The following is a 24,441-nucleotide window of genomic DNA, read 5'->3' as shown; positions in this document are numbered from 1 at the left end:
TACACAAAGCAATCTTATTTTCCTTGCCTGTGCCTTCACACATTAATCACCCATGCCTTTTCCTTTTCACACATATTATCTGGTGCAAAGAATATGCTTTTATACAACCTGCAGAGAGCACAGTGTCTAACACCTTATGTTTCCATTCCTCAGTTTATAAAGGTGTTCTCATCTGATCAGCCGAGTAAAATTAAAACATTTTCCCCAGTACAGATGTATAGAAAATTCCAGGATGCTTTTTTTTCCTCAGGTGACAGCAGCTTTGTAAATTAAAGTGCTACAGTGAGCTACAGTGGCAAATGTTGCAAAAAAGCAGAGAGTAAAGAAGAGGGTTGACTGAAATGAGGACCCCATAATCTAATGAGCTGAACAACTGAATGCAAAACTAAACAAGACAAAACAAATACCTTTACGCCAGAGATGGGAAATCTGCCGTCACCTAAGTACAAGGTGTTACACAGAGTCAATTTATTTCTCAGAGTGTAAAAATCAATGGTATGTTGTTGTTTCTGTAAGTCCATGTCCCTCAGATTCAATTTAACACTTTGAGATTGATTTGTATTGTTGTCCCAGATGTATGCATGCATGAGCACACACACACACACATACACACACACTCACAGACACTCTTTATCTCTCATTATCACCTATTTCCAGAGGAGCTTATAGGGCGTGAATAAAAATGAATAGCAAAATTACAGCATTTAGCTATGGCTTTGTCTTTAAGCCAATGAAATCCTTGCTTCTAGTGACTGTCACCCAACTGATTTCTTGGTCCTTCACAAAATCTGCAGTTCACTTACAGTGACCCTCAGTAACCCAACAGGTATTTGTATGTACTTTAGCAAAAACAGGACAAATACTGTGTGCACCATGTTTTTTTTGTTTTTTTTTCGTCATACATGACACAAGGTGCAATGTTGTGCTTTTATAATTTCAGGTGACATGTAATGACAAGAGAAAGGCAGCAGTAGGTCAGTCGATGTTTACCCGCCTATCAGCTTCAGTACCACAGACCTCCATAGGATGATGCATTCTCAATAATATTGAGTTCCTAACCTGCTACATGTGATTTAGGCAGAAGCTAAAGCTAGATTCTTGTTATCCAGACGGTGTTGAGGAAGGAAGATGAGAGCAGGGTTGCCAGACCTTGGCTTAGCTCTCCTAAGTGGCTTTTCAGAGTGGAATGAGGTGGCCATGCGCTGCATGAAAAGCGCCGATCTCTGAGGGAAGCCAGCAGTGCGTGAGGAGAGCTGATTATCACTCACAGCGCGAGTCTGCACACAGTAATCTCCCTCATCTGCACTCTCTTGTTCTCTTTCTCTTGATTGCTTGTATTAGGGCACTGGTGCAAATGGCCCTGGTTACCCTATGCATTGGTGCAATTGCACTAAACTCCCCTGTGATGATAAAAAAGTGGCACAGCCCGCATGCTGATCTGTCTCCACTCCAGGCCTGGGTGTGTGAGAACATGGCTGACTAGTAATCAGTACTACTTCCTCAATGGGTTAATGACTGTTGCAGTCATAAAAATTAAGTGCTAATCATTAACATCATCTTGTGGTGAGATTAACTTCTGCCCTCTCTGTGAAGGTGAATGAATCGGCATTCAGTTTCTATATAGTGTTTCTGTAACTGCCATTGACAGATGGACTGACAGCGATGCAAACACACTGGGTGACTCACTGACTGAATAACTGAGTCATTCTTTCAGTCACACTCACCCATTCCCTCCTAGCCAGTGTTATCATATGTGTTTCTGTTGCTGCTCAGGGACTTGTTACCTGAAAGCAGCACAGAGGGCTGACGGCTTTCTAAGGCGTTTCAAATGGTGTGCAGCTGCACTGAAATATGCATTGTCGTGTGACGATGCCGTCATGTGATCCTCATGATGGCATGAATTAATGCAGAGCCGTGCTAAATATAGTGTCAGGATTTTGCAACCTTTGTCTGGTTGCACCTTACCAACGCACAGGTCGCAGGTTCACTCTTGAAAGGCATGCACTCGTGCTACCTGTCATGCCACAAGCCACTGCTGCAAAAAGGGAAGCTGTTTTCCATGGAGTTTTGTCATTTCTTCATCGCTGCAGCCTCCGTTCACTTCCTTTCTTCTGCTGCCAGTGAGATCAGCAGCAGCAGCAGTGTGCTCACAAAGAGGCGGCTGAAATGCTGAAACCATAATAGAATATTAAAACAGGCAGGATGCAGCTGGGTAGCAGCCTAACCGCCTTCAGACCCTCTTATGTTGTGTTTGAGCTGTCATGCAACACGCATCTGACACTCTGGGAATAGCACTCCTTGAGCAGATCTTGACTATCAATCGTGGGTTTCCTGCTTCTCTCTCTGTGCTGACTACAAACACCACATGCACGTGTTTCCTCTTTATTTATTCAACAGCGGCAGGCCTCAACAAGAAGAGCATAACTACCACTGCTTAAGAGCACAGCATACGTCAAATGTTAAAACAAATATACATACAAATATGGTCAAAACACAAATAAATGCCTAGAAATAGTGCCAAGTACGTATGCCAGCAAGAGCAGTTTTCGTACAGCTGCAAAACAGTGAAACAGTGACAGGAAGCAAAGCCAAAATTACCCCCGACAAAGCTGCAAGAAATAACGGTGCGAGGCGCTGCTCCAGGTGTGCAGTGTGACATGTGAGTCCACATGTGCAATAAGCACCAGGGAGCATGAAAGGCAGCAGGCATTTTTAAAGGCAGCCCTGCGTGCATGAGACTGGAAGTAGCACCTGCTAATGTGACTGTCAGTACTGCACATCTTCAGCCCTGACGGCACGACGACACATAAACACCATTGTCTTTGTAGACACATCAGAGACTCAGCCTCATGTCATTACCTGTAACTGCCTCAGACAGGGGAAACAACATAGACTTCCTCCAGGGAAACTGCTTCCTCTATAGAGCTCATTGTTTTGCTGCAGTTTCCTTTAAATGATATGTGAAGGATGGGTAGACAGACAAAGAAAGGCAGGACAGATGTTTATTCAAGGAATGATGTACATCCCTAGAGTTTGTGTGTACGCACCAGTATTCAGAATTGCTTATAACGCATTATGAGCACGGTTATTAACATATAGTAGCTCACAATGCTCTGTCGTGATAGGGGTTTTACAGAATAACTGCATGAATAGATACAGATTTTTAGTAGCCTGTGATGCACAATTGTAATGCATTATAATCATTAGGTATGTCTAAAGAGATGGAAAAAAATAATTACATAAGGTTTACTGCTGTCATCTGCACATTTAACTCATTTAAATGACTATATTCACTACAGTCAATGCTGCTCCACAATATTGAGCGTTCAGAGCAACAAGGCATAAGTAACATTTTTTTTAACTTCATAGCAGAGCAAAGAAAAAGTTTGAATTAATGTGATTGTACCATTTTTATTCAGAACACGATGTAAGATATTCATACTTTTAAAGAGATTAAGAGTTAGAAAACTGGTAAAGCCACTATGAGCAGTTTTGCACCAGATGTAATGAAGTCTTATGAATTTTGCTTTTACTTTCATTATGTTTTTAATTACAAATATATTCTTTTGAGCTTCAGACGGAGCCCAACAGGAGCAGTGAAGGGCAAAACTCAGTCATTAATGCCCCTTTCTGAACCTTCCCACCGCTATGTTCCGAACGTCTCTAATTTCTTGTCTCTTGTTGCATCGGCAGACATGCTCGGCCAACTACACCTTCATCCCGTACATGGTGACGCCCCACAACAAGGTGTACTGCTGTGAGAGCAGCCTGATGAAGGGGCTGACGGAGCTGATGCAGCCCAGCTTCGAGATGCTGCTGGGGCCCATCTGCATGCCGCTGCTGGACCGCTTCATCCAGCTGCTCAAGGTGCCGCAGGCCAACTCGCAGTAAGTGCAGGAAAGGCCTGGGGACGAGTGGACTGGACACAGGATTCAAAACAATTAATAATGATAATGCATGCATTTCATTTTCACATTTTAGATATGTATGTTCTTCAGTTCTTTTTTGTCTCTGTAGGATCCTCTGCTGTTATCCTGCACACCTCGCATGCATGCTTGTTTTCCCTGTGTTTCATTCACTTTATTTCATTGTACAATGTTCTTGTAATGTACACACACACACACATACATACACACATACTTTTGTTTATGTTACTTTTTTTATTTCCTGTATCATTTCTTATTTATTGCCATAATGCTTCACTGGTACCAATAGCTAACACCAACGGAGCGTAATATAGAACAAGCTATATTTTTGGTTAAACCAGTGGCCAATACAGAAAATCAAAAGGGGCCAGGAGGTTACTTCCTTTTTCGTCTGTTGTCTTTGTCTGTGGATTTTCAGATAACCACTGAAGTGCTATGATGCTGTAAACAATATAGATGTGTAGTAAAGGAGGAAAATGCAGTCAAAACATATCTATTTTAAATAATGGTTATAAATGTTTCCTGCCAATGAAAACGCCTGCAGACAACAAAGTCAACATCACTGTCACTATCTAACCACAGTATTACCACCTCTGATGCTGAAAATGTAACCTTAAAAACTGCACAGCCTTAAAGGTACAGTAAAGGTTCATCAGAGATCAGCTTTATGTCCTTACATCGTTTTGAATGATGTATGGATGTTGTAAAGAGCGCAGCTGACATATTTAGGTTATGAAGAGCAAAAGCCCTATGAAAAAATAATGCACACTTACGGGAAAATTACCCAGCTGCAGAATTGTTGTGCAGTTTCTCATAGTGATGTTTTTTTATCTGACACCTGGCTCACTGCAGAGAAAGTGGTGTGATCTCACCTCCCATTAGTGTGAGTGTGTGAACACCGTGCTAACACACACGAGGATGCGATATTTACTTTGCAGGGTCATAGCCAGCCTAGCCTAGACTCTAATTGGCTGCCACTCCAAAGCATGGTGCCGTACAAATGATGGTTTTATTGTGTGCATGCAAGCTGCTGTGAACATAGGACAGAACAGAGTGGCACAACATGTTCAACACAGATCAGAAACAGGACATGCAAGTTGGATTTCCTGTCACTTCCTGTAGAGCACAGTTCAGCATTCAGGTGTTCATTGTACAACACCAGCAGAGTCAGCCTCTGTTGTGTTACGTTATTAATCTTCGGTTGGGTGGTGTATTTATAATTTTGCGCATTCCTCAGCGTTGTGTGGTAAATCACATTTTTAAACAAATTTCATCACCCTTGTTGCTGGAGTAATATTTCAGGCTTTGCTGCCAACAGGCAATGCAGAATCTCATTCTCGGTTCCAGGAATAGTGAGTCAGATTTTAAAGGTGGAGAGAATGTGCACTTTGATGAAGCCTTTGTCTCCTGGAAACAAGCATACAAGAATTTAAAAGCAGTGAACATAGCCATGCATTTTCAGTTTGTCCATCACTGGCATCCGACTAGATTGCATACTGTACATTGTGTGAAGGGACACGATGGGCTATTTATACTGGACAAGCAGACTGTCCCAGTTGTAATGGATCTTCCAAGTTTGACTGATCAACTCCTTCCGTCACGAGAACGAGCGCTTTGCCAGGAGTGTTTTACTCCAAAATGAATGAAGTGGATTTGGCAAACAGCACAATTTTAGCAGCAACCCAAAGCTGTTCAAAAATGTTTTGAAGGATGAAAATCCACGTCTCTCGCCTCGTTTTGGGTGTGTGCTCTGACTCAACTATTTTGTGTTCTTCCTTCTCCCACAGCCAGTACTTCCGTGAGACTATTTTGAATGAGATCCGCAAAGCTCGGGAGCTGTACACGGGCATGGAGCTGGCTGCCGAGCTGGGCCGCATCCAACAGCGGCTGGACAGCGTGGAGTGCCTTTCAGCCGACATAGTTATCAACCTGCTACTGACATACAGGGACATCCAGGTACGGCAATTAGTTTATTGGGTAATTTCAATTCTGGGAGGTAATTTGAAAACACATCAGAAACATGAAGATGCTGTTTCTGTCATTTTGAAACATTGCTATATCAGTGTCCAATTAATAATTTTACTTTGAAGAAATGAAACCATAGTCGATCACTTTTCCCATAAACCCTGGGGCTTCCTGTCTTTGCTTCTTCAGTCAGCAGCTTTACTGAAGAGCATAAACATGATGGAAGTGACTGTCCATTGGTCTTTCACTCCAACCATCTGCCATTGTTAGAAACTTCTGAATAGCACCCTCTGCTTGTTTTGTGCCATAAAGCATTACAGCAGACTTACGGTGGTAAACTCCCAGGACCCCGAGTGTACACTCTGGAGGTCTCTTTGAGCAAGGCGCTAAATCCATATCACCTTCAGGGGAAAACACCATGGCTCTGCACCTCTGAACCTCTGTTTGGAGAAGAACTTGGAAAAAGTTTCTCTCAACAGAGCGTCACAAAAAAGTTTCGAGGGTAGAATGTGAGGGGAAATCAGAAATTCGGCTACCCGCCGCTGCCCTTGTTAAGTTCAAACAATTTGTCAACTGAGTGCAGATGATCTGGATACCTGGGCTGATGTCCCTGACCTTGCAGAGGAAGCTACTGTACGAAGCTACTGTACAAGTTAGACAGAGTTCACTGCCTCACCATCCCTCTTTCAGGGTCCTCCCTTTGCAAGTGGCGTTTTCTCAAAGAGGGGCCATCGCAGACTGCCTGTGGAGAGCTCCAGGCTAAGCTTTTGGTGTGCTCGTCTTAAATCTGCTGCTACAAGGGGGGTTTCCGCTCTCTAGTCTCTGCATTGCAATGGTACTCGCTGCACAGATCCTCCTACTCACCATAGGCAGCACTCAGCCTCATGAATCATTGATGAGAACAACAAGCATTGAGGACGTGCTGAATTATTCATCATGCTTTGGGTATAGTGACTATGTAAGTCGGATCGAAAGAAAAAATGTGATGAAGGGGACTCTCAATTATTGAAGTGCTTTTGGTGTTGAGCACACTGTTGAGTCTCAGGCAGAATGGATGAAACGACTTCAGACAAACTCCTTGTGGCTTCAAAGCAGCCCAATACCTGGACGGGTTGAAGTAAATCAGACCCAGAGATGAACGTCCATTCTTTTGATGACATTGGTGCAGAAATACATCAACAATGTACAGAGTTTCACAGTACACAGTAATAAACAGGGTACAAAGAGAGCAGGAGCTCATCAGCGTATTTTTCACATGTCATCTAGGATTATGAGTCCATTGTGAAGCTGGTGGAGACTCTGGAGAAGCTTCCTACCTTTGACCCTATGGCCCATCCCCATGTGAAGTTCCATTATGCCTTTGCACTGAATCGGTAAGATGGCTAGTATTACAGCAGAGACATGCACACACAACTAAGAGCAGCTACACTGTATACAACATAATAAGAGCATCTTGCACTCTCTCTCTCACTCTCTCTCTCTGTCTCTCTTTCATATTGCATACACACATACACCCACACGTTTTGTTTGTGTCAGGTGAAACCTTGAATCTCCTTGAATGTCCACTTTTCAGTAACTAACACAAGCAGCCATGCACTTTACAGTTTATCCAATGTGCTTTTGAAAAGATTTCATAAGCGCTAAAGGTTGTGGCATTTCCTCTTCATGTAGAGCAGCACGTAATCCTTCAACTGGAGTCAAAAATCAGAGATAAGAGGCTTTAACAGGACAACAGCGATAGCAGCATGTGTAGCCACTCTGTTCATGAAACAGACAGATGCACAACACAGGAGGTTTGCACTGCCTGCCTGTCACCAGCTGCCTCTCTTGTAAACTTCCTGCGGTTCTTGTGGTGCGACGGCTTCCAAAGGCAATAAAGCGTGCTGTTCTTTAATTTGGCAGCAATTGGAAAATATTTCTGCAGGGCGCCAGGCTGCTCGTATGTTCTGCAATTCACTGTTAGTGTCTAGCCCATTATCAGGATGCGATATTGCGTTTGCAAGCTTGAGGCAACCCATTAAGAAAATTTTTGACGCCAGCTCATATCGTCAGTGTTAATGACGGAAGAGATTTCCTCTCTTTTGTGTCCAGCACAGTTGACCTGCTCAACAAAGCCAGATGAATCTCTGTAACTGCACAGTGATTAGTGTCCTGTGATGGTATGAATTTTGTTCCAGAGGCTTGTCCACCCTGACAAGGATCAAATCTGCAGGGAAACACTGAAAACTGTGAATTTTTCTGGCACGGAAAATGGTCAAAGTTAAAAATACTGGAGGTTGAATCCAAAAATACTGTGTATCTGCCCGTCAAATGCAGGTCATCACAGGTGGTCATAGGTTAGTAAAGTTCTTCTGTTCTGTGTTTGAATGAATTCTGTGCTTGTATAAATTTTTGCCTTGAGGCTTTTCTTTGGTTAGTGACTCAGCCGAGCACAGCTCACAGTCCTGAGATTATCGATATGCAGCAATAACAAACCCTGACTGATCCTGAATGGGTGCCTCGCCTCCAAATGAATCTGTAAGGCTGAAGTGTGGGGACTAATTGGCTTAAGGCTCTGTCTGCGACACGGCAGCAGCAGGGATGTGAGAAGTAAGAGCTGCTCAGAGCCTTTTTGCACAAGACTTTATCCTGGTAGCCTGAGAGGAGAGAGTTGAGTCATAGCTCTCCTCCATACAAATACCCATCAGCACTCTGGAGGAAAGAAAGAAAGAGCAAGAGAGAGAGAGAGATGTACAAAGAGAGAACAGGTCTTGTCTCCCTCAGTGCCATTTTCCTCTGGACGGTCTCCATGGTAATACTCGTCAGCTCGTATGTTTTATTTAACCTCTGCGCTCTGGACAGAATTTGTGTTATTTTTACCGGACCTTTTTGTTTTTGTTTATTATTTCCTTTTGTTTTGTTTTGGGGTTTTTTTCATAACTATTATACTTTGCCAGAATATGAAACTTTTTTAATTTCCCAGGAAAACACTGTTACATTCCTCAAGGTGTAATGAAATTTAGCTGCTGGAGGACCTTCACATGCAGTGACAAAAATTTGGTGAAATTTAAAGGTGCAGCACGTAGAATTACCAGGGTTTTAGACTTAACTATCAAAAATTTGACCATGTAGACTCATTAAATTACATGCTTATTCCACACTTATGCTTATTCCTCACTCCAAATGACCCTGTGCAGTTTTGAATGGTGCACCTTTAAAAATAGTGGGTCATTTTCTTTTAAACGTGAATAAGCCTTCCTACAAAAAACGAAACATTGTTAAAGACCCAATGAAATGGAAACTCTTACTTTCTTGATTGTAGGTATTTCCTGTTGAAACAGCGTGCTTGGGCGGGACATAGTGCTGGGAGGAATCATTCACAAGTGCAAACCAATAGGATATCCGTTTGGGAGAGAAAACACAGATTTATTTGAAAAGATAAGGTGGATGAGAGAGGATGTTTAAAGGTTTGGCACCCACTAGTTCAAGATGCTGTCTTTCACAGGAAGTAGAAGTCATGTGAGGTCATTTCATGGGGACTTTAAAAATAGCTCATTTTGACTTTTTTTCTTTAATATCTGGACACATTTTGCTGTTTGGCTTATTTTTCTTGTTGCCACAGATAACTGGCCAAACGTAGATGGTGTGTCTTTGCGTTGAGATACTTCCCGTGCAGCCAGAATGGAGTTTGCCTCAACCCGGGCAATGGAGGAAATCAATATCTAAAGTAGAAGCACATGAGGCAATGTGAGAGAACGTGGGTACGACTAATCCACGGTGTGTTTCCAGGCAACACGTGTGCTACCGTCGGCTGCTTTTGTCTTTCCATTTTCAGCACATTGTCTAGAGAGGGATCTGTAAAGGCTGTCTTATGGTTATAAGACGTGTGCTGACAGGCGTCTTACGAAAAAGTGTCACACAGCACTGACTCGTTTATATGCTCAAACAAATTTATTAGAGGCCGTTGGTGGCACAAGCTGTCGTCTCCATGGTAACCGGCTGAACGCTGAGGAAAGATGGCTGCTGGCTACTACGATATGTTTGATCTGGCAGAGGAGGATTGCATTTTAAAATGGATTTTATAGTGGAGGAGGGTTAGGAGGCTGAGATGCCACAGTTCTCCCTGTTGTTGTTTTTTTTTGTTTTTTTTGGGCATCTTTTAAGTCCCTCGGTGTTGAGTGTTCATCCCCTCAACCAAGAAATCCACTGTTGCCATGGAAAATACGATGTGTACTTGGTTTGGGTTCATCCATGCCAGCTAGCATCTTTGCCGTGACCTCCATCAACCAGAAATACAAATATAACTGTGAAAATGATCAGGTCAGAAGCTAAATTATTCATAGAATGCACTGAAAATTGAATTTGAGGGTGGATCCTTGTTTGTTTGTGTTATTTATTTATTTATTTTTTGTCTCCATCTTTGGTGATAAGTGCTCGTTGCTGTGGTGTTTTTGCACTGCACTTGCACAGTGACGCCTCTTTTCTTAGATTTGCGAGAGTTTGAGTTTCTGTAGGTGGCGCTCTTCTCTTAGTCTGCTCAGCCATGGTGGCTATCGCTGCTCATGCTCGCTTCCCAGTTCTTCTCCAAAACAAACCGGTTTTGCTGCTGGCACAAGGGAAACCTGTGCATTTTTAACTTTTAACTAGAACTAGAGAAAAAGAGCACGTCAGCCCAGTTTAGCCGCCCTACACTGGCTCCCTGTGTCCTTTACGATTGATTTTAAACTTCCTCTACTTGACTATAAGGCTCTCAATGGGTTAGGACCTTCATGACTAACTCTTTGTCAATTTATAATCCTCCACGGCCTCTTAGATCCTCTGCTGCTGTTTTTTTAGATACAAACTACCACATAAATAAGAAAATCAGCAGCTCAGCCTTTTTTAATCACGCACCAAAATTATAGAATTCCCTACCCAAGGCTATAAGAGATGCAGGCTCTGTGGACATTTTTAAACAACAATTCAACGTATTTATTCAACATTGCGTTTAACTGTCACGTTTCTTTTGTCCATTTCTTTTCTTTTGTTCTTTTATATATTTTACTGTTTTTTTATGTCCTTGTTTGTCTCACGTTTTTATGTCTTCCTTTGTTTTTGCATATCTTACTGTTTTTAAATCTTAATTTGTTTTATCTCCATTTTTTATATCTCTTATTGAGTTTTGTTTTACTGGCTCTACTTGTTTTTCAGTTGATTGCTTGGATTTATCGTGCAGTATTTGATTTTATTTGCCTGTTTTATGCTCTTGTTTTTTCGCCTCATTCTAAAGCACTTTGAGCTGCACCGCCGGTATGAAAGGCGCTATATAAACAAAGTATTATTATTATCATTATTTCAGTCTAAACCACATTCTCCAACTCTGTTCGAATAGAAGTCAAAGGAGGAGATGCCTCAGCACTCTGAACAACCTTTTATTTTCAAGGAGATAGTTTGTTCAATAAGAAAATGTTTACCCTTTTCACTCGTCCTCATGGTTACTTGTTGTTACATAATTGATTTCTGAATCAGCTGCATGTATAGCAGAAAAAGAGAACTCTTAAGAGATGAGTGACAGCGGCGACGTTTTGAAACAGTTCGGATTAGCGGACAACACTACCTTTCTTTTGACAAGGTTGTCGAACGTCAGTGAAAAACAATGAAAACAAAATAGCTGTGATTGGATGAAAATGGTTCACGTCATCTTCGCCGGCTGTTACTAGCCGTTGCAGTTTCCCAAGCGCTAAACAACAAAAGTGAGTCATGTAGTTTCCATATTTATTCGTCACATATGTATTTCAAACAAACTGAAAATGTAAAACGCATCATTTCCTGTGCAGCAGAGGATTTTTCCTAGAAAAGAGCTTCCAGCCTCCGAGTGCTTAGAGCAGCAGATGTAAAGGCTTTCATGAACTGGATATTGGTAGAACATTTGTGTTTGCTGTGTTAAACAATAGAGGATTGCAAATTGGGCCTTTATTTATATGAAATATGTTGCAAATTCTCACTTAAAGTAAAGAACTTCACTTATCATACCTGTAAAAATTGCAGTTTGTTCTGTAATCCAGTGGCTGTATCTTTTATCTCACTTGGTATTGATAATATTATTCATAAGAGAGCGTTCATTTTTTCCATTACTTTCATTTTGAAGAAGATCCAGTACCTGAATCATCTATTTAATATGGTTTGAACCAGAAGAAGGTGACGAGGCTGTTAGTGAACCCAGTAACCTCAGTAATTTAAGCTGTAGACTCCTAATGGGTTCTCCTCTGCCAAGAATCACTGTAGCTATGCAGCGCTCCATAGACACACACACACAGAAACACACACACACACACACAAAGGGTAACTGTCCTGTAGCTTATTAATGCACTCTCATGTCCACACCACTCTGTGAAACGTGCGATGAGTGAGTCATAGCAGTACATATTGTGCACAAATACACACACACATGCACCTACACAAACACACCCTGCTGCTCTCGCTAATTTTCTCGCAGTTGGTGCAAAGCAGTGATTACTTTGTGGATTATTTTATTATTTACATACACTTACATACCCACTCAAGGCAAAACTTCACTTTGTGAGTTTAATTGCTCGACTTAGAAAATAAGCTGTGAAAATGGTGCGATGGCATGCAGACAGGTTTCATGGAATTGCATGAACAGAGAGAAGCAGAATAACAAACTACACATTAACGCTCGATGATTGACATCTCGCTATAGTCCCATCATTATGGTTACTGGTTTAGTTGAAATCTGTGAGACACTTTTAAGCATTACATTTGTAATTCTGTTACGCTTGTACTGAAATCCTTCTATTCTATATTTTGCCACAGCACCACTAGTGTCTTCCTTGGAGAAAACTGCACCAGGTGATTTCACTGCCAGTTCCTCCTCTGTGGTTCAAAGTGAGCTGACCAATGAAATCACCCGCTGTTGGTTTTGGTTAGAGTGAAAACCTGCAGATTCTTGGCCCTCCTTTGGCTCCCCATCTCTGACCTATAGAGCAAACTTGCTTTCATCTTTGTTTACCGCCTTCCTGATTTATGTGTTATGTGTTGTGTGTGTGTGTGTGTGTCCAGGAGGAACCTGCCAGGCGACAGACAGAAGGCCCTGGACATCATGCTGCCCCTGGTGGAGGGTGAGGAGCAAGTAGCCTCTGACATCTACTGCCTGGTGGGACGAATCTATAAAGACACATTCCTGGAGTCGCACTTCACCAACACAGAGAGCAGAGACAGCGGCATACACTGGTGAGAGAGCGAGGCAGGAACAAATTAAGGCAGAAGGAGAGCAAGAGAGTGACTGAGAGTGGGTGACTGAGTGTTGCTCCTGTATGTATGTATGTATGTCGAGAAGGAGCAGAAGGCAAAGGGCTTTTCAATTTACAACACAAGTTTACAACAAAGTAGGATGCCACGCCCTGACTTAATCCTCGTATCGGTCGAGAAATAAACTTCCCCCGAAAACCCACAGATGAAATGGGGATAAATTTTGAGAAGGACCATGGACAAGGGAGACCCAGCGGGCAAATTGCCAGACCAGTGCGGTCACATTACACACTCGCAGAAGGAGAACACAGTCATTGCAGATCAAGGCAACCGAGTGTGAAACAGCTACTAAAATACCCTTTGCCAGTTTCAGCATGTATAGGGATTATTTGGTGGGCAGTGTAGAAAAGATCAATATTGTTGGCCTTACACCAAGTGAAAGACAGATTGAAATGATGCAGCCTGTTTAAATTCTACTGTTTTTTTTTTTTTTTTTCAGTATTCTCCAGAGTCACAGCAGAAAGGGAAAACCGAGCTGATGGGCACAATAGAGCCACATGCAGCCTGTGTGCTGCTGATAATGTTAATAAGCAGATGACTTTGGGCCAAGTTAGGTGTTACAAGCTAATGTTCAAACAAGCAGTAGCTGAAGTTTTATACTCGGAAGATTGTTTAGTTTATCGCAGTGGTTCTCAGTGGTTTTTTTGCATGTGACTCCTTAAAACAAGCCAGTACCTACTGGTGACTCTGCCAGAGCAGATTGATGTCCAGTCTACCTAAATAATGAACACTTTCTCAGGTTGTTTCATCTGCTTAATTATCAGGGTAGACCTCGCTTCTTCACATAACTCAGTATTTCAAAAGAAAACAGAAAAAGACTAACGTATGAAAAAATAATCATGATAATTTAGCATTATTTTGGAGAATCTTAACCCACTTTGACAACCACTGGTTTGCAGCAATACCGTTACTTTATCTTAGCTAAAACTGATAATAAGATATCTGACTTAACAAATGACAAACTTCTTGCTGCACACATGAACAAACTGGGTCCCACAGATTCTGAATTCTCTACTTTGACGGTAGAGCACCACACCACACTGCATCTCTTGGAAACTTTTTTTCTGGCTTGTTAAGAACCCAAAATCACAAGGGGACATGGTCAGACAATATAAAATCAGTGGAGAGCGATGGAATGTTTTCCACTCGGGACTTACTTGCGCTGTGTCTCTATTTAACAAGAAACTGTGATGAGGTGGAACAGGCCGTTTGCAGCCTGGTGCCGCTGTAGATAGGCGGTCCCGATAAAGTGGGTTCTGAGTGTAGACAGAAAGTGCTGTTTTACTCTCATCTTGCGCCAGAGGAGAGATATTGTCTTCTCTAAGGCTTTGTTCAGGTTAGCATCTTGGCATTCATCAGCTGAAGTTATCAGCCGCAGTCGCTCATGTTCTTTGTCCGCACACGTACAAAGACTGAGAACACCTGCCTGGATGAACAAGTAACGGGACTCGGTTGTGTAATTTCAACACTTTCACTCATAGCAACCCACATTTTTTCAGATAAAAATACAAACATATTATTGTTTTATGTATCTCCCTCTGGTTTGTTTATACTGTCATCTGCCCTGGACTCTAAAAAGACTTCTGTTTCCGCATCCAAGCAAGCTGCTCCACAGTCTACCTTAACATTACCCACCATTGTTATGAGCTGCTCTTCATCTTCTTCCTCTTCTTTACTTGACTGTATCCCAGTCAAGTAAAGAGTTCGACGGACATTTGAGTTATAGCACTGTTCACCACTGTTCACCAACCAGCTGTCAAGTCCCATTCCTGCCCATACACACATAACCATGCCTATTTCAGCTAGATAGTAAGAGTCAAGTGCGGTTGGCGCTACCTGTTGGTAGTTGTCAGTCACATTAAGAGTCATAATTGAATGTAAACTTGACCGGATTAAGCTCCAAAATGAGGAGTGACAACCTATATAGCCTATAGTTGAAATGTTAACGGGGCATAAATGAGCATGGCTGTCTTTTGGGAATGGGGTAGCCCCTTGTTGACAAGCACCAACCTGCATGTTGTGCTTGTCACGAACCGTCCCATAGAGAATCTCTGGGAATAACGATTTTATTCTATAATACTGTAAGTATTCGTGACTAGCACCGCACGCAGACAGGTGCTTGTCACGAACGGGGCCAGAGGCGTTGGGATCTGACGTAAATTGACTCATAACAGCATAATAATAATAATATAAAGCTGCTAATTACCTTCTTCTGGAAATTGCTTCTAAGATATCTTTGTTGATTGAATTTGGTGTCTGTTTAGCACAGCTCCCATCTGGCTGTTATTTTCAGTTCCATGTCACAACTTGGCATACACCTCCGATAATATTCACAGCCCTTCCCTCGGCAGAACAGATTGCTCATTAACTAAATTAAATTCTTGTTTTGTGCATGTGCATTTGTGCTTAGCAGTTGTGTGTGCCCATCTTGATACGTCTGTAATTGCTTTGAAACTTTAAATGTCTAAGGCGTCCAGGTGGACCTCACGAAGATGTCTATTATCACTGTGATACATCAGAATTGTCATGACGATTTTTTTTTTTCCTTGCCTCTCTTAGGTTTAAAAAGGGGTTTGAGTCAGAACCGACACTACATTCTGGTATCAACTATGCTGTTCTACTCTTGGCAGCAGGACATCAATTTGACGCCTCTTTCGAGCTTCGCAAAGTGGGTAAGTGAATAATTGTCTATGTATCTCTATCATTTCTGGTATCAGTGATCTGCCTTTGCACTGACTGTGCTACAGACATGGCTACTTTTTCCATTTCATCCCATTAACCCGGCTGACTAATCGTTGAGTAACCAACCTCAATTCTCTTCTTGCACTCTAGCAGTCCTTTATGGTCAATAACAATCTGTCCAGGTGATGAATATGGCTGTTTTTCACAACGTGGCCCTGTGTTTTTGTGGCTTGTATCCATGCAAGGAAGTTAGTATGGATGTGTCTGCTGTTCTGCAGAGGTCAATGTTGCCAAATCAGATTATACACGATGACGTTTCCCTCAGTTTTCCAAGTGAGCATGCTGTTAAGCTCTTGTTTCCAGTTTTTCTGGGCTTCTGCCTTGAAATCTGAGGCTCTTATTAGCTCAGGAATGTGGGAAACAGGGCAGCAGCAGCCCTGGGAATCGGTCTGCAGAGTCCTCAATGAGCCCCACCCTCCATTTCTCTAGAGCCTCATTGTTACAACTCCCACCCTCCTCGCTGGGCCTTTGGGCTCTGCCCTCAGGCTGTGCAGGACAAGTAGTGGCAGATTCCCACAGCGGCATGGCCAAGAACATTATCACCACTGCTGTTATCTCTTACAGTTACAGTGCTGCAAAAAGCAGGCAACTGTACCACATGCTGGGGCACATACACGTAGACCAGGATATTGTAATGATCTAAGCAGTTTTGTTGCTGTTGAACTTCCTCCAGCTTCTCCTTAAGGTACCTTGTCTACCTGCGACCTCTGTAAGATTTGGCCCGAGGGTGAACATTCATTCATTCTGGGCTCCCCTGGATGAAAACCCTGGGCCTCTTTCTTGTTGTTTTCCAGGAGTGAAGCTGAGCAGCCTGCTGGGGAAGAAGGGCAGCCTGGACAAGCTGCAGAGCTACTGGGACGTGGGTTTCTTCTTGGGTGCCAGCATCCTGGCCTGTGACAACACCAGGGTCATCCAGGCCTCCGAGAAACTCTTCAAACTCAAAGCCCCCATCTGGTGAGAGCCCGCATGAGCTGTTCTTGGATTATTTTGTGGAAAAAGCAGAACAGATTTAGACCGCATGCATCTCCAGTGATGTCTGTATTATTATGATCTGAAGTATGATTTGCCTTTTCCTGAAATCACAATGGCAGTCTGTGGCCATTGTGTAAGCACTTGTGTTTTTCTCTCTCTCTCGGTGAATAGAAATAGAAAGCAGCACATTTTGCTCAAATAGCTCTCAATCTTTATATAGATGTTTGATTTATATGCCAGCCTGGTATCCCAAAATTTTGTGAAATCCAGGGAAATAATCAATTTTATTTGTGTAGTGTCATATCATAGCAAACATTATCTCAAGGCACCCAACAGATACTGGCCTCATTTCCCTGTGAGAAAAGGATTATTTAAAAGTGACATGACAGAAAATACGCAATAGTTTTAGACTGAAGTTATCACGGTGGAAAGGGTGTGGCACGCAGGTGGGCAGACACATTCACCTCCAGCTCTGATATTCAGGTTCAGTTCCAATGCTGAGATGTATTTTACTGTGAGTGAAGTTTTCATTTTCAGTGAAAGTTTATTTAACCACGACCAAAGTCTGTCTCTGTGCTTAACCCAGTTGTTTCATGGGATAACCAAATTTGAAACTTGCAAACTGAAAGGTGCATAACTCTACTGTGAAATAATTGAAGTTACAACTAATTGGCCTTATTGGAAAAACTAGTATGTCAAGGCTAAAAATAAGTAAAAATAATTATGCCTGAGCTGTAACTTAACAATTTAATATGACGAACATGTGGGGATGGGGGGATCATAAAATGTTACATGAGTTACATGTCTTTTGGTTGCTCACAATATGGAAATTTCCCTCTGGTTTCACCATAAAAGACATTATACAAGCAACGATATACGTCAGCTGTAAAAAGGAGGTCTCAAGGAAAATTTTATGGGTGTTTGTTGTGCATACAGTTTGCGGTGAGGCTTTGCACTTTCATTTTGCACTGTATGAACTCCTGCTGTTAGTCCATTGTGTTGATGCTGTGACAAAGACAAATGTGGCCAAACGTGGAGAAACAGGCCGCTTGTGGCAGATAATTTTTTTTTCTTATGTTAGTGTCTTCTGTTACTGAATTCATGAGTTTACATTATATAAGGTGATCATGAGTAAATAATTTTAGTGTTATTAACAATTTTTCAAAAAGGTCAGACTGTTTTTTTGTATGAAATGGGTCTCCGGGTCAGTTAATTGAACTTTGGTTTGAGGCATTTGATCACAGGTTTGTTCACACTTTATGCAAAGGAGACTAAATAAATAATAAAGCACTGCAGATTGTGAACTTCTCAGTTTACTGTGGGTTAATTTTTAAGCTCTGTCTGTTTGATTTCAGGTATCTACGCTCGCTGGTGGAAACCATCCTGATCTACCAACACTTCAAGAAGCCTGGCATGGAGCAGCCGGCGCCCAGGCAGGAGCTGGTGGACTTCTGGATGGACTTCCTGGTTGAAGCCACCAAGAAAGATGTTTCCTCTGTCCGATTCCCTGTAAGTAGCCACAGTCAGGGCTCTGAACTCCCAGCTGGTCCCAGAGAGCTGCTCAGGGACTAAACAGTGGCTGAGACTGTGATTGTGCTGGCCGGTGTCCCAGTTGTGCTAAGAGCATATAAGCCTAACAAAATATCCACAGTTAAATAAGAACAGTGTTGTTTTTTTATTTTCCCCAGGTGCTGATACTGGAGCCCACTAAAGTGTACCAACCTTCGTATTTGTCCATAAACAAAGATGTGGATGACAACACAGTGTCCATCTGGCATGTGGCGCCTGATGACAAGGTGGGTGTCTGACTGCAGTAAGAGCAAATCATTTGTGTATCTCTTGACGTTTCATTTCTTCTTCTACCATTTTTGCAATCAGCAACATTAAGTTTTCAGTCTTAAGAGTTTTAGGAGAATTAGGTGTTGAGCAAGGCAAAAGCTATCTTATCCCAGCCTAATCACCCTCTCTTCAAAGAGTTGCTTCTATCCGGCTATAGATATGGTCTTCCATCTTGCCGGACCGATAGACTAAGGAATTTTGTTATCCCACCTGTCATTGGCCCTCTAAACAAATGATTTTTTTTTTTGTTTTTTTAATTTTGGATTGTGTTCTTGAATCAATTTTGTGTATTATAATGTGTGTCTGAGGGTGAGTATGAACTGCTGGCTGTAAAACAAATAATAAAGGGAATAATAAAGTTTTCCTTGACCCTTGACCTTGACCCGTTAGTCAGCTGTACTCAATCAATGATGTGAACAGAGACATCAAAGTCGTCAGTGGGTCCCTAGTAGATCATCGGCTCCCATGTTTCTTGCTAACTCTTTACTATTATGTTGAGTGATAGTAACCTCCATGCTGACACGACACTCACACTGAGGGACAGTATGGTGATTGTTTTTGTGTCCATGTTAACTGATAAGCCAAGCAAAGGGCCAGTCTTCAAAAATATACCTGATATATACCTGATGTTGTTACCTACAGAACAAGGGGATCCACGAGTGGAACTTCAGTGCCACGTCAGTACGCGGCGTCAGGTCAGTGGCTTCTGCCTTTAACCTCACACTAGTACACCTCAAAATACGTGACAGTGGTCTTACACCCAGAGGAGGAGCAGTTTAAACTTGAGATGAGAGATGGTGAGTTGGTAAATAGTTGTTTTGTTGCCCGTTGTCACTTAAAGCCACAGTGAGCCATGGGAAAGTCGCCTCACTGAATTATTTCTCCATCAAGGGGACGTCGCAGCACGTCGCAGCCCCCCGCAGCCCCCCGCCTGCCTTCACCTTCACCCCTCAGCTGGTCGCCGCATGAGCCATTATCAGCAACTAAGAACTTAATTGGTCTCTGAGGGGATATTGGGCAGCACTTTGTTCGATTTATTTTTATTTAAACTTCATTGTACCAGGTGAATTTCACTGAGATTTGGAATTTCGTTTTCAAGAGAGTCCCAACCAAGAAAGCAGCATCAAAAATATGCGTAACATTTAGAGGGAAACAACATAAAAACCAGAGTCAGAATCAGAATGGAAACACTTTTTTGATCCACAAGGGGAAATTAGGTAAACAAAACGATCTGAATATTTAGCAGTAGTAGTATTCATCAGGCTAGTAGTGACATTAATCATACAGCAAGCAAAGCAAAGCAAAAGGAAAATAAATAAACCACCAGTGAACTTGGAATATATGAGCAAAATGTCTGAGAGTGTTTGAAATACAACATGTATGAAGGCGTTCAGTAGCAGTAAAAGCACATCTTTAGACCAAAATGAAGGAAAAAAAATATACAATATCTAAATATGACAAAACACATGAAATATATTCAGTATGAAAATCAAGGCAAAAGGGTAAAAACTTTTTGTCATCAGTGAACAACAGAAAGGTATATCCCTGAAAGTCTGGCTGGACGGTGGCGTTACAGGAAAGGTCATGCACTAGACATATAAATGCATGCATAGATGTATATATGCATTATATATCAAGTGAAAAATATTAAATTATGCCATAAATACGTATTTATACTTACTCACGATATGCATTGTATTCACATCAACATGGCCATTATGCAGAAAGTGCCCTAGTGCCCTTGTCAAAAGCATTTAATGTACTGATGTAGATAACATGCTGATTTGAATATGTGCTTTGCTAGCTGCTGACCTTTTTTTAAAAATTTTGATTGCACCACAGGTTGTCAAGAGCTGAATTAAAGCACGTTGATCCTGTAGTCTTAAAATATTTGCTCGCTCTGCCCCTCGTCTTCCACCGTCCTCAAAGGAATTCGATGTCAAATCAGAGAAGTGGAGGGATTCGCTCACATGTTGCTAGGGAACGTGTCATTCTCGGTGCCCACTCACCCTGCAGACAGTCACCAGGACACAATAGCAGCTTTAGGAGCAACAATGCAGCCACAAATACAGGCACTGTGTTCCCTGGTGGAGCAGCTCTGGCCTTGGCACGGCAGCTGCGACCTGCCTGGGCACTCGTCCCAGACAATAAAAGTTTAGAAAGCAGAAGTGGTTTGGTTGAAAGTGCTGATAACTGATGTTTTGCGTCAACGTGGATATCTTTCAATATGAACGTTTTTTAATGTTCAAGGACTCATGAAACACTTGAAACAACAATACTACTTCTGCTAATGATACTACAACTCCTGCTACTCCTGCAGCTACTGCTACAGCTTGAATGAACAGTGTAATACAGTGACAAACATTACTTTGTTTCATGCATGAGGTGTGATTTGATGTAACGGCTCCATTCAGACATTTCATTGCACTGTATCGGCTCTCAACTGCATAAACCGTTTTCTCCTCAGCATCTCCAAGTTTGACGAGCGCAGCGCGTTCCTCTACGTGCTTCACAACGCGGAGGACTTCCAGATCTACTTCTGTACCGAGATGCACTGTAAAAAGTTAGTCTTTCTCTCCTGTCTCCATAACGTCCCATTAATCCTATAAACCATGAAGGTAATAGCAATTTGCAGCTGAGAGCGTAATAATTAAAGCAGCTGGAAACACTAAAGCATATTTTTAACTGGTATCTATGGGCTGTTTTAGCTAGAGGACAATAACTACTTTCAGCTGCAAACTGTTATGAAGTTAATGGTTTATCACATTAGTGTGAAGTCCGTGCATTAGCAGCTGTAACAGAGCTTATTAACAGAGTCTGAACAGGGGTGTTGAAAATTCACTTAGCATATGGGTTTTATCTTGTGGTGTAGTGATAAATTAAATTAAAAAAAAAAAAAAAAAAAAAAAAAGCAGCATAATGTGTGACCTCTAGTCAGTGATCATTGTAAGTTTAATAAGCATGCATACAAACAATAAAATCGATTATCTCTAAATTCATGCTTTTGTTCCTCAAAAGACCCTCATACAAATTATAACAAGTTGCCAGTATGTATGCTGTGAATGTTTGTCGTAAACATTTATGTCAGAATAGAAAGATGGCAAATTCTATTCTGTTTCTGTGGATTTACCTTCCACTCCATTCCTTGTTCACGCACTCATGACAACGTTCTGCTCAGGTGGGAAATTTCCTATTTCCACTTTCCCAGCTGAAACAAACACACCTTGTTTGACGTCTTCAGCGCCGTGTTCCCCGCTAGTAGCTCAGGGAAGGGCCGCAGTGTTCGGACCTGTGACTCTAACATCAGAGGCTCAGAGCATTTTCAGTCCCACTTATGTGAGAGTCAGTGAGTCACGCCTGCTGTTGTTTTGCTGCTGAGGAAGGGACGATCAGACTGAAAGAGGTGAGGCGGGCAAGGCCGAGAGACTGAGGACGAGAAAGGAACAATGAGGGGGGAGACAGAGAAAGCAAGACAGCGAGTCTGAGTGTATCTGCTTGTAATTATGTGAGTTGATGTGTGTGTGTGTGTGTGTGTGTGTACATGTACATGTGTATTGCACATTCAAAACACCAGCAGGCAGGCAGTGTGTGACAGCATGACAGATTGTATGCAGTTATTATAGGTGTGTGTGTGTGTGTGTGTGTGGGAGGTGTGCATGTAAACTTACTGTAACCCCCTCAGGATAGGACCATCAGCCATCCATCACCATCACCCTTAATAGCAATCGTAATATTTTTAAGTACCACAATAGTTCAAAAGTGACTCATTGTGGATAAAAATGTAGGCGAAATGCATAAACTGTGATTGTAAAAATGTGTTTCTCCATTATTTCTTCTCCTGAGATTTATCTATTAAAGAGAAATACTGAAGGGAATATTTTTAAACTGGTGTTTTGATACTGTGGCCTTGACGTTTGCACTTCTTGCTGTTGTTTGTCTCAAATTTTGACAATGTCAAATTAACGCTCAGTGTCACTGTGAAATAGATCCATCAGTGATTGGCCTAAAATGTGAATGTATCTTAAACTGGTGAGGTGTGTTTTCTGAGTGTGAAATGGGACTGATGTGACTTTTCTCGGCAGATTCTGTGATCTGGTCAACAGCATAACAGAGGAAACCTGGAAAGGCCCGGAGGAGGGAGACTGCGACACTGACGCTTTAGAGGTGAGAAGTGAAGGCTGGATTCACTCGCCCAGTGTTCCCCCATACTTTTTTGGCCATATAAACTCAAAATTACAAAATTTACTAAAATTACAAATAGTATAATGACATGTGTTCTTGAAGAGTTGTGTTCATGAATGAAAATGAGGTGCTGCAGCCTCCAAGTACATCTAAAACTCTCCCTTTATGGGAAAATGGTGTTCAAAGAGCCACTTTTTGCCAGTTTGTGCTACAGTGGCAAATGATCGTTGCTATTTATAGTTAAGATTGTCTGCCATTGATGGAAATTAAAGAATTTGCTGCAGCAGAGCTATTGAGTCTAGTTTTCTCAGGGCTTAGGGGCATCCCACTACCATCACACTGCCTCACAAAGCCACTCGGGCCAACAATCATACCGAATTTATTACCTTATATTGATAATTATGCTAACTTTATTACCTTATATTGCACATAACCCAACCTTAAATCATACATAATAAAGGCATCAACCAAATCTACTTCTATTCAGACAGAAGAATCGTCACATCATTTTTAGTCACTCTCACCACTTTCATCATTGACTAATAACATCATTGTGATGTCAATATTAATATTGCATCTGGTGGCCTCATAGCACCTTTCCCCCCACTCTGTGTTTTAGGTCCTGTTGTACTTTTATCTACATCTACTGTGTGTAATTAATAAATATTTCTTGCCTCTGGTGTTGATACTATTTAGTTTTATACATTTATTGCACATGAATAAAGTGAATTAAGGGATTCTGTTGAGTGAGCACTTATAGCAAAAGCTCAGTTAAACCGTTTCAGAGAGGGGAAAATATGTATTCAGTTAATCAGCGGTGATAGGCACAATACTGCAATGGCAGATGAAAGCCCAAAGAATGAATGAGTGAATGAATGAAATAGAATTGAAGTTTTCTAAGTCTTAGTGCAAGCTAATGAGCCCATTATTCGTGTCTCCAGTGGGGAAATTAAGTCAAATCTGACCATTTTCTGTTCAACTTTTCTTCTTCAGTACATCCCAGTTCAATTAAAAAGACTTGAATGGAAACGCAGCTGTAGGTCCATGTGGAATAAACAGTAACTGGCGCAGAGCCTGACAGCGCGTGGGTTTCTTTTCTCTGCTCTGCCATGGAAAGCACCAGAGGACGCGGCAGGACAAACACCTGCTGCTGCATTCACCTCCCTTCCCCATGGAGCCTTGGAAAAAGAAAGGCTAATTACCCCAAAACACAGACACACCCTCTTTGAGTCAGCAGCATGGTGCAGATCAAATGTCCAACAGCTTTCTGTCAGTCAGCTGCAGGTGTTATTACCTGGGTTTGTTTCAACTCTGCAAGCTAAACCTGCTGTGTGTGTCACTCGGGTCGCTACTTACTTTAATCTGTCTCAGGAACAAAAGGAAAATAAGGGGACCTTTTGTTACTGGGGATTTGTCCAGTAGTTTTACGTAAAATCCCAGTTTGTGCACTAGAATAAACTGGTAATTTTAGTGCATGTTTTATTGATTCAGGGAGGAAAAGTAAAACGTAAATAGGCAAAACGAATCT

The 24,441-nt window shown here is 41.9% G+C and overlaps 1 protein-coding gene across 1 annotated transcript in view; it reads left to right on the top strand.

Annotated features, from left to right (window-relative positions):
- map3k5 (mitogen-activated protein kinase kinase kinase 5) overlaps positions 1 to 24,441 on the top strand; it is a 65,430-nt gene that overhangs the window by 20,092 nt on the left and 20,897 nt on the right. The window contains exons 4-14 of the mRNA XM_030046630.1: positions 3,694 to 3,887; positions 5,714 to 5,882; positions 7,158 to 7,264; positions 12,930 to 13,100; positions 15,738 to 15,850; positions 16,715 to 16,874; positions 18,248 to 18,401; positions 18,581 to 18,688; positions 19,374 to 19,426; positions 21,199 to 21,294; positions 22,814 to 22,895. Of these exons, the coding sequence (XP_029902490.1) occupies positions 3,694 to 3,887; positions 5,714 to 5,882; positions 7,158 to 7,264; positions 12,930 to 13,100; positions 15,738 to 15,850; positions 16,715 to 16,874; positions 18,248 to 18,401; positions 18,581 to 18,688; positions 19,374 to 19,426; positions 21,199 to 21,294; positions 22,814 to 22,895 (1,407 nt within the window). The remainder of the gene's footprint in view (positions 1 to 3,693; positions 3,888 to 5,713; positions 5,883 to 7,157; positions 7,265 to 12,929; positions 13,101 to 15,737; positions 15,851 to 16,714; positions 16,875 to 18,247; positions 18,402 to 18,580; positions 18,689 to 19,373; positions 19,427 to 21,198; positions 21,295 to 22,813; positions 22,896 to 24,441) is intronic.

The sequence above is a fragment of the Myripristis murdjan genome, chromosome 24 (assembly GCF_902150065.1).
Source record: "Myripristis murdjan chromosome 24, fMyrMur1.1, whole genome shotgun sequence".
Classification (NCBI taxonomy): domain Eukaryota; kingdom Metazoa; phylum Chordata; class Actinopteri; order Holocentriformes; family Holocentridae; genus Myripristis; species Myripristis murdjan.
This window is presented reverse-complemented; position numbering and strand designations above follow the sequence as displayed.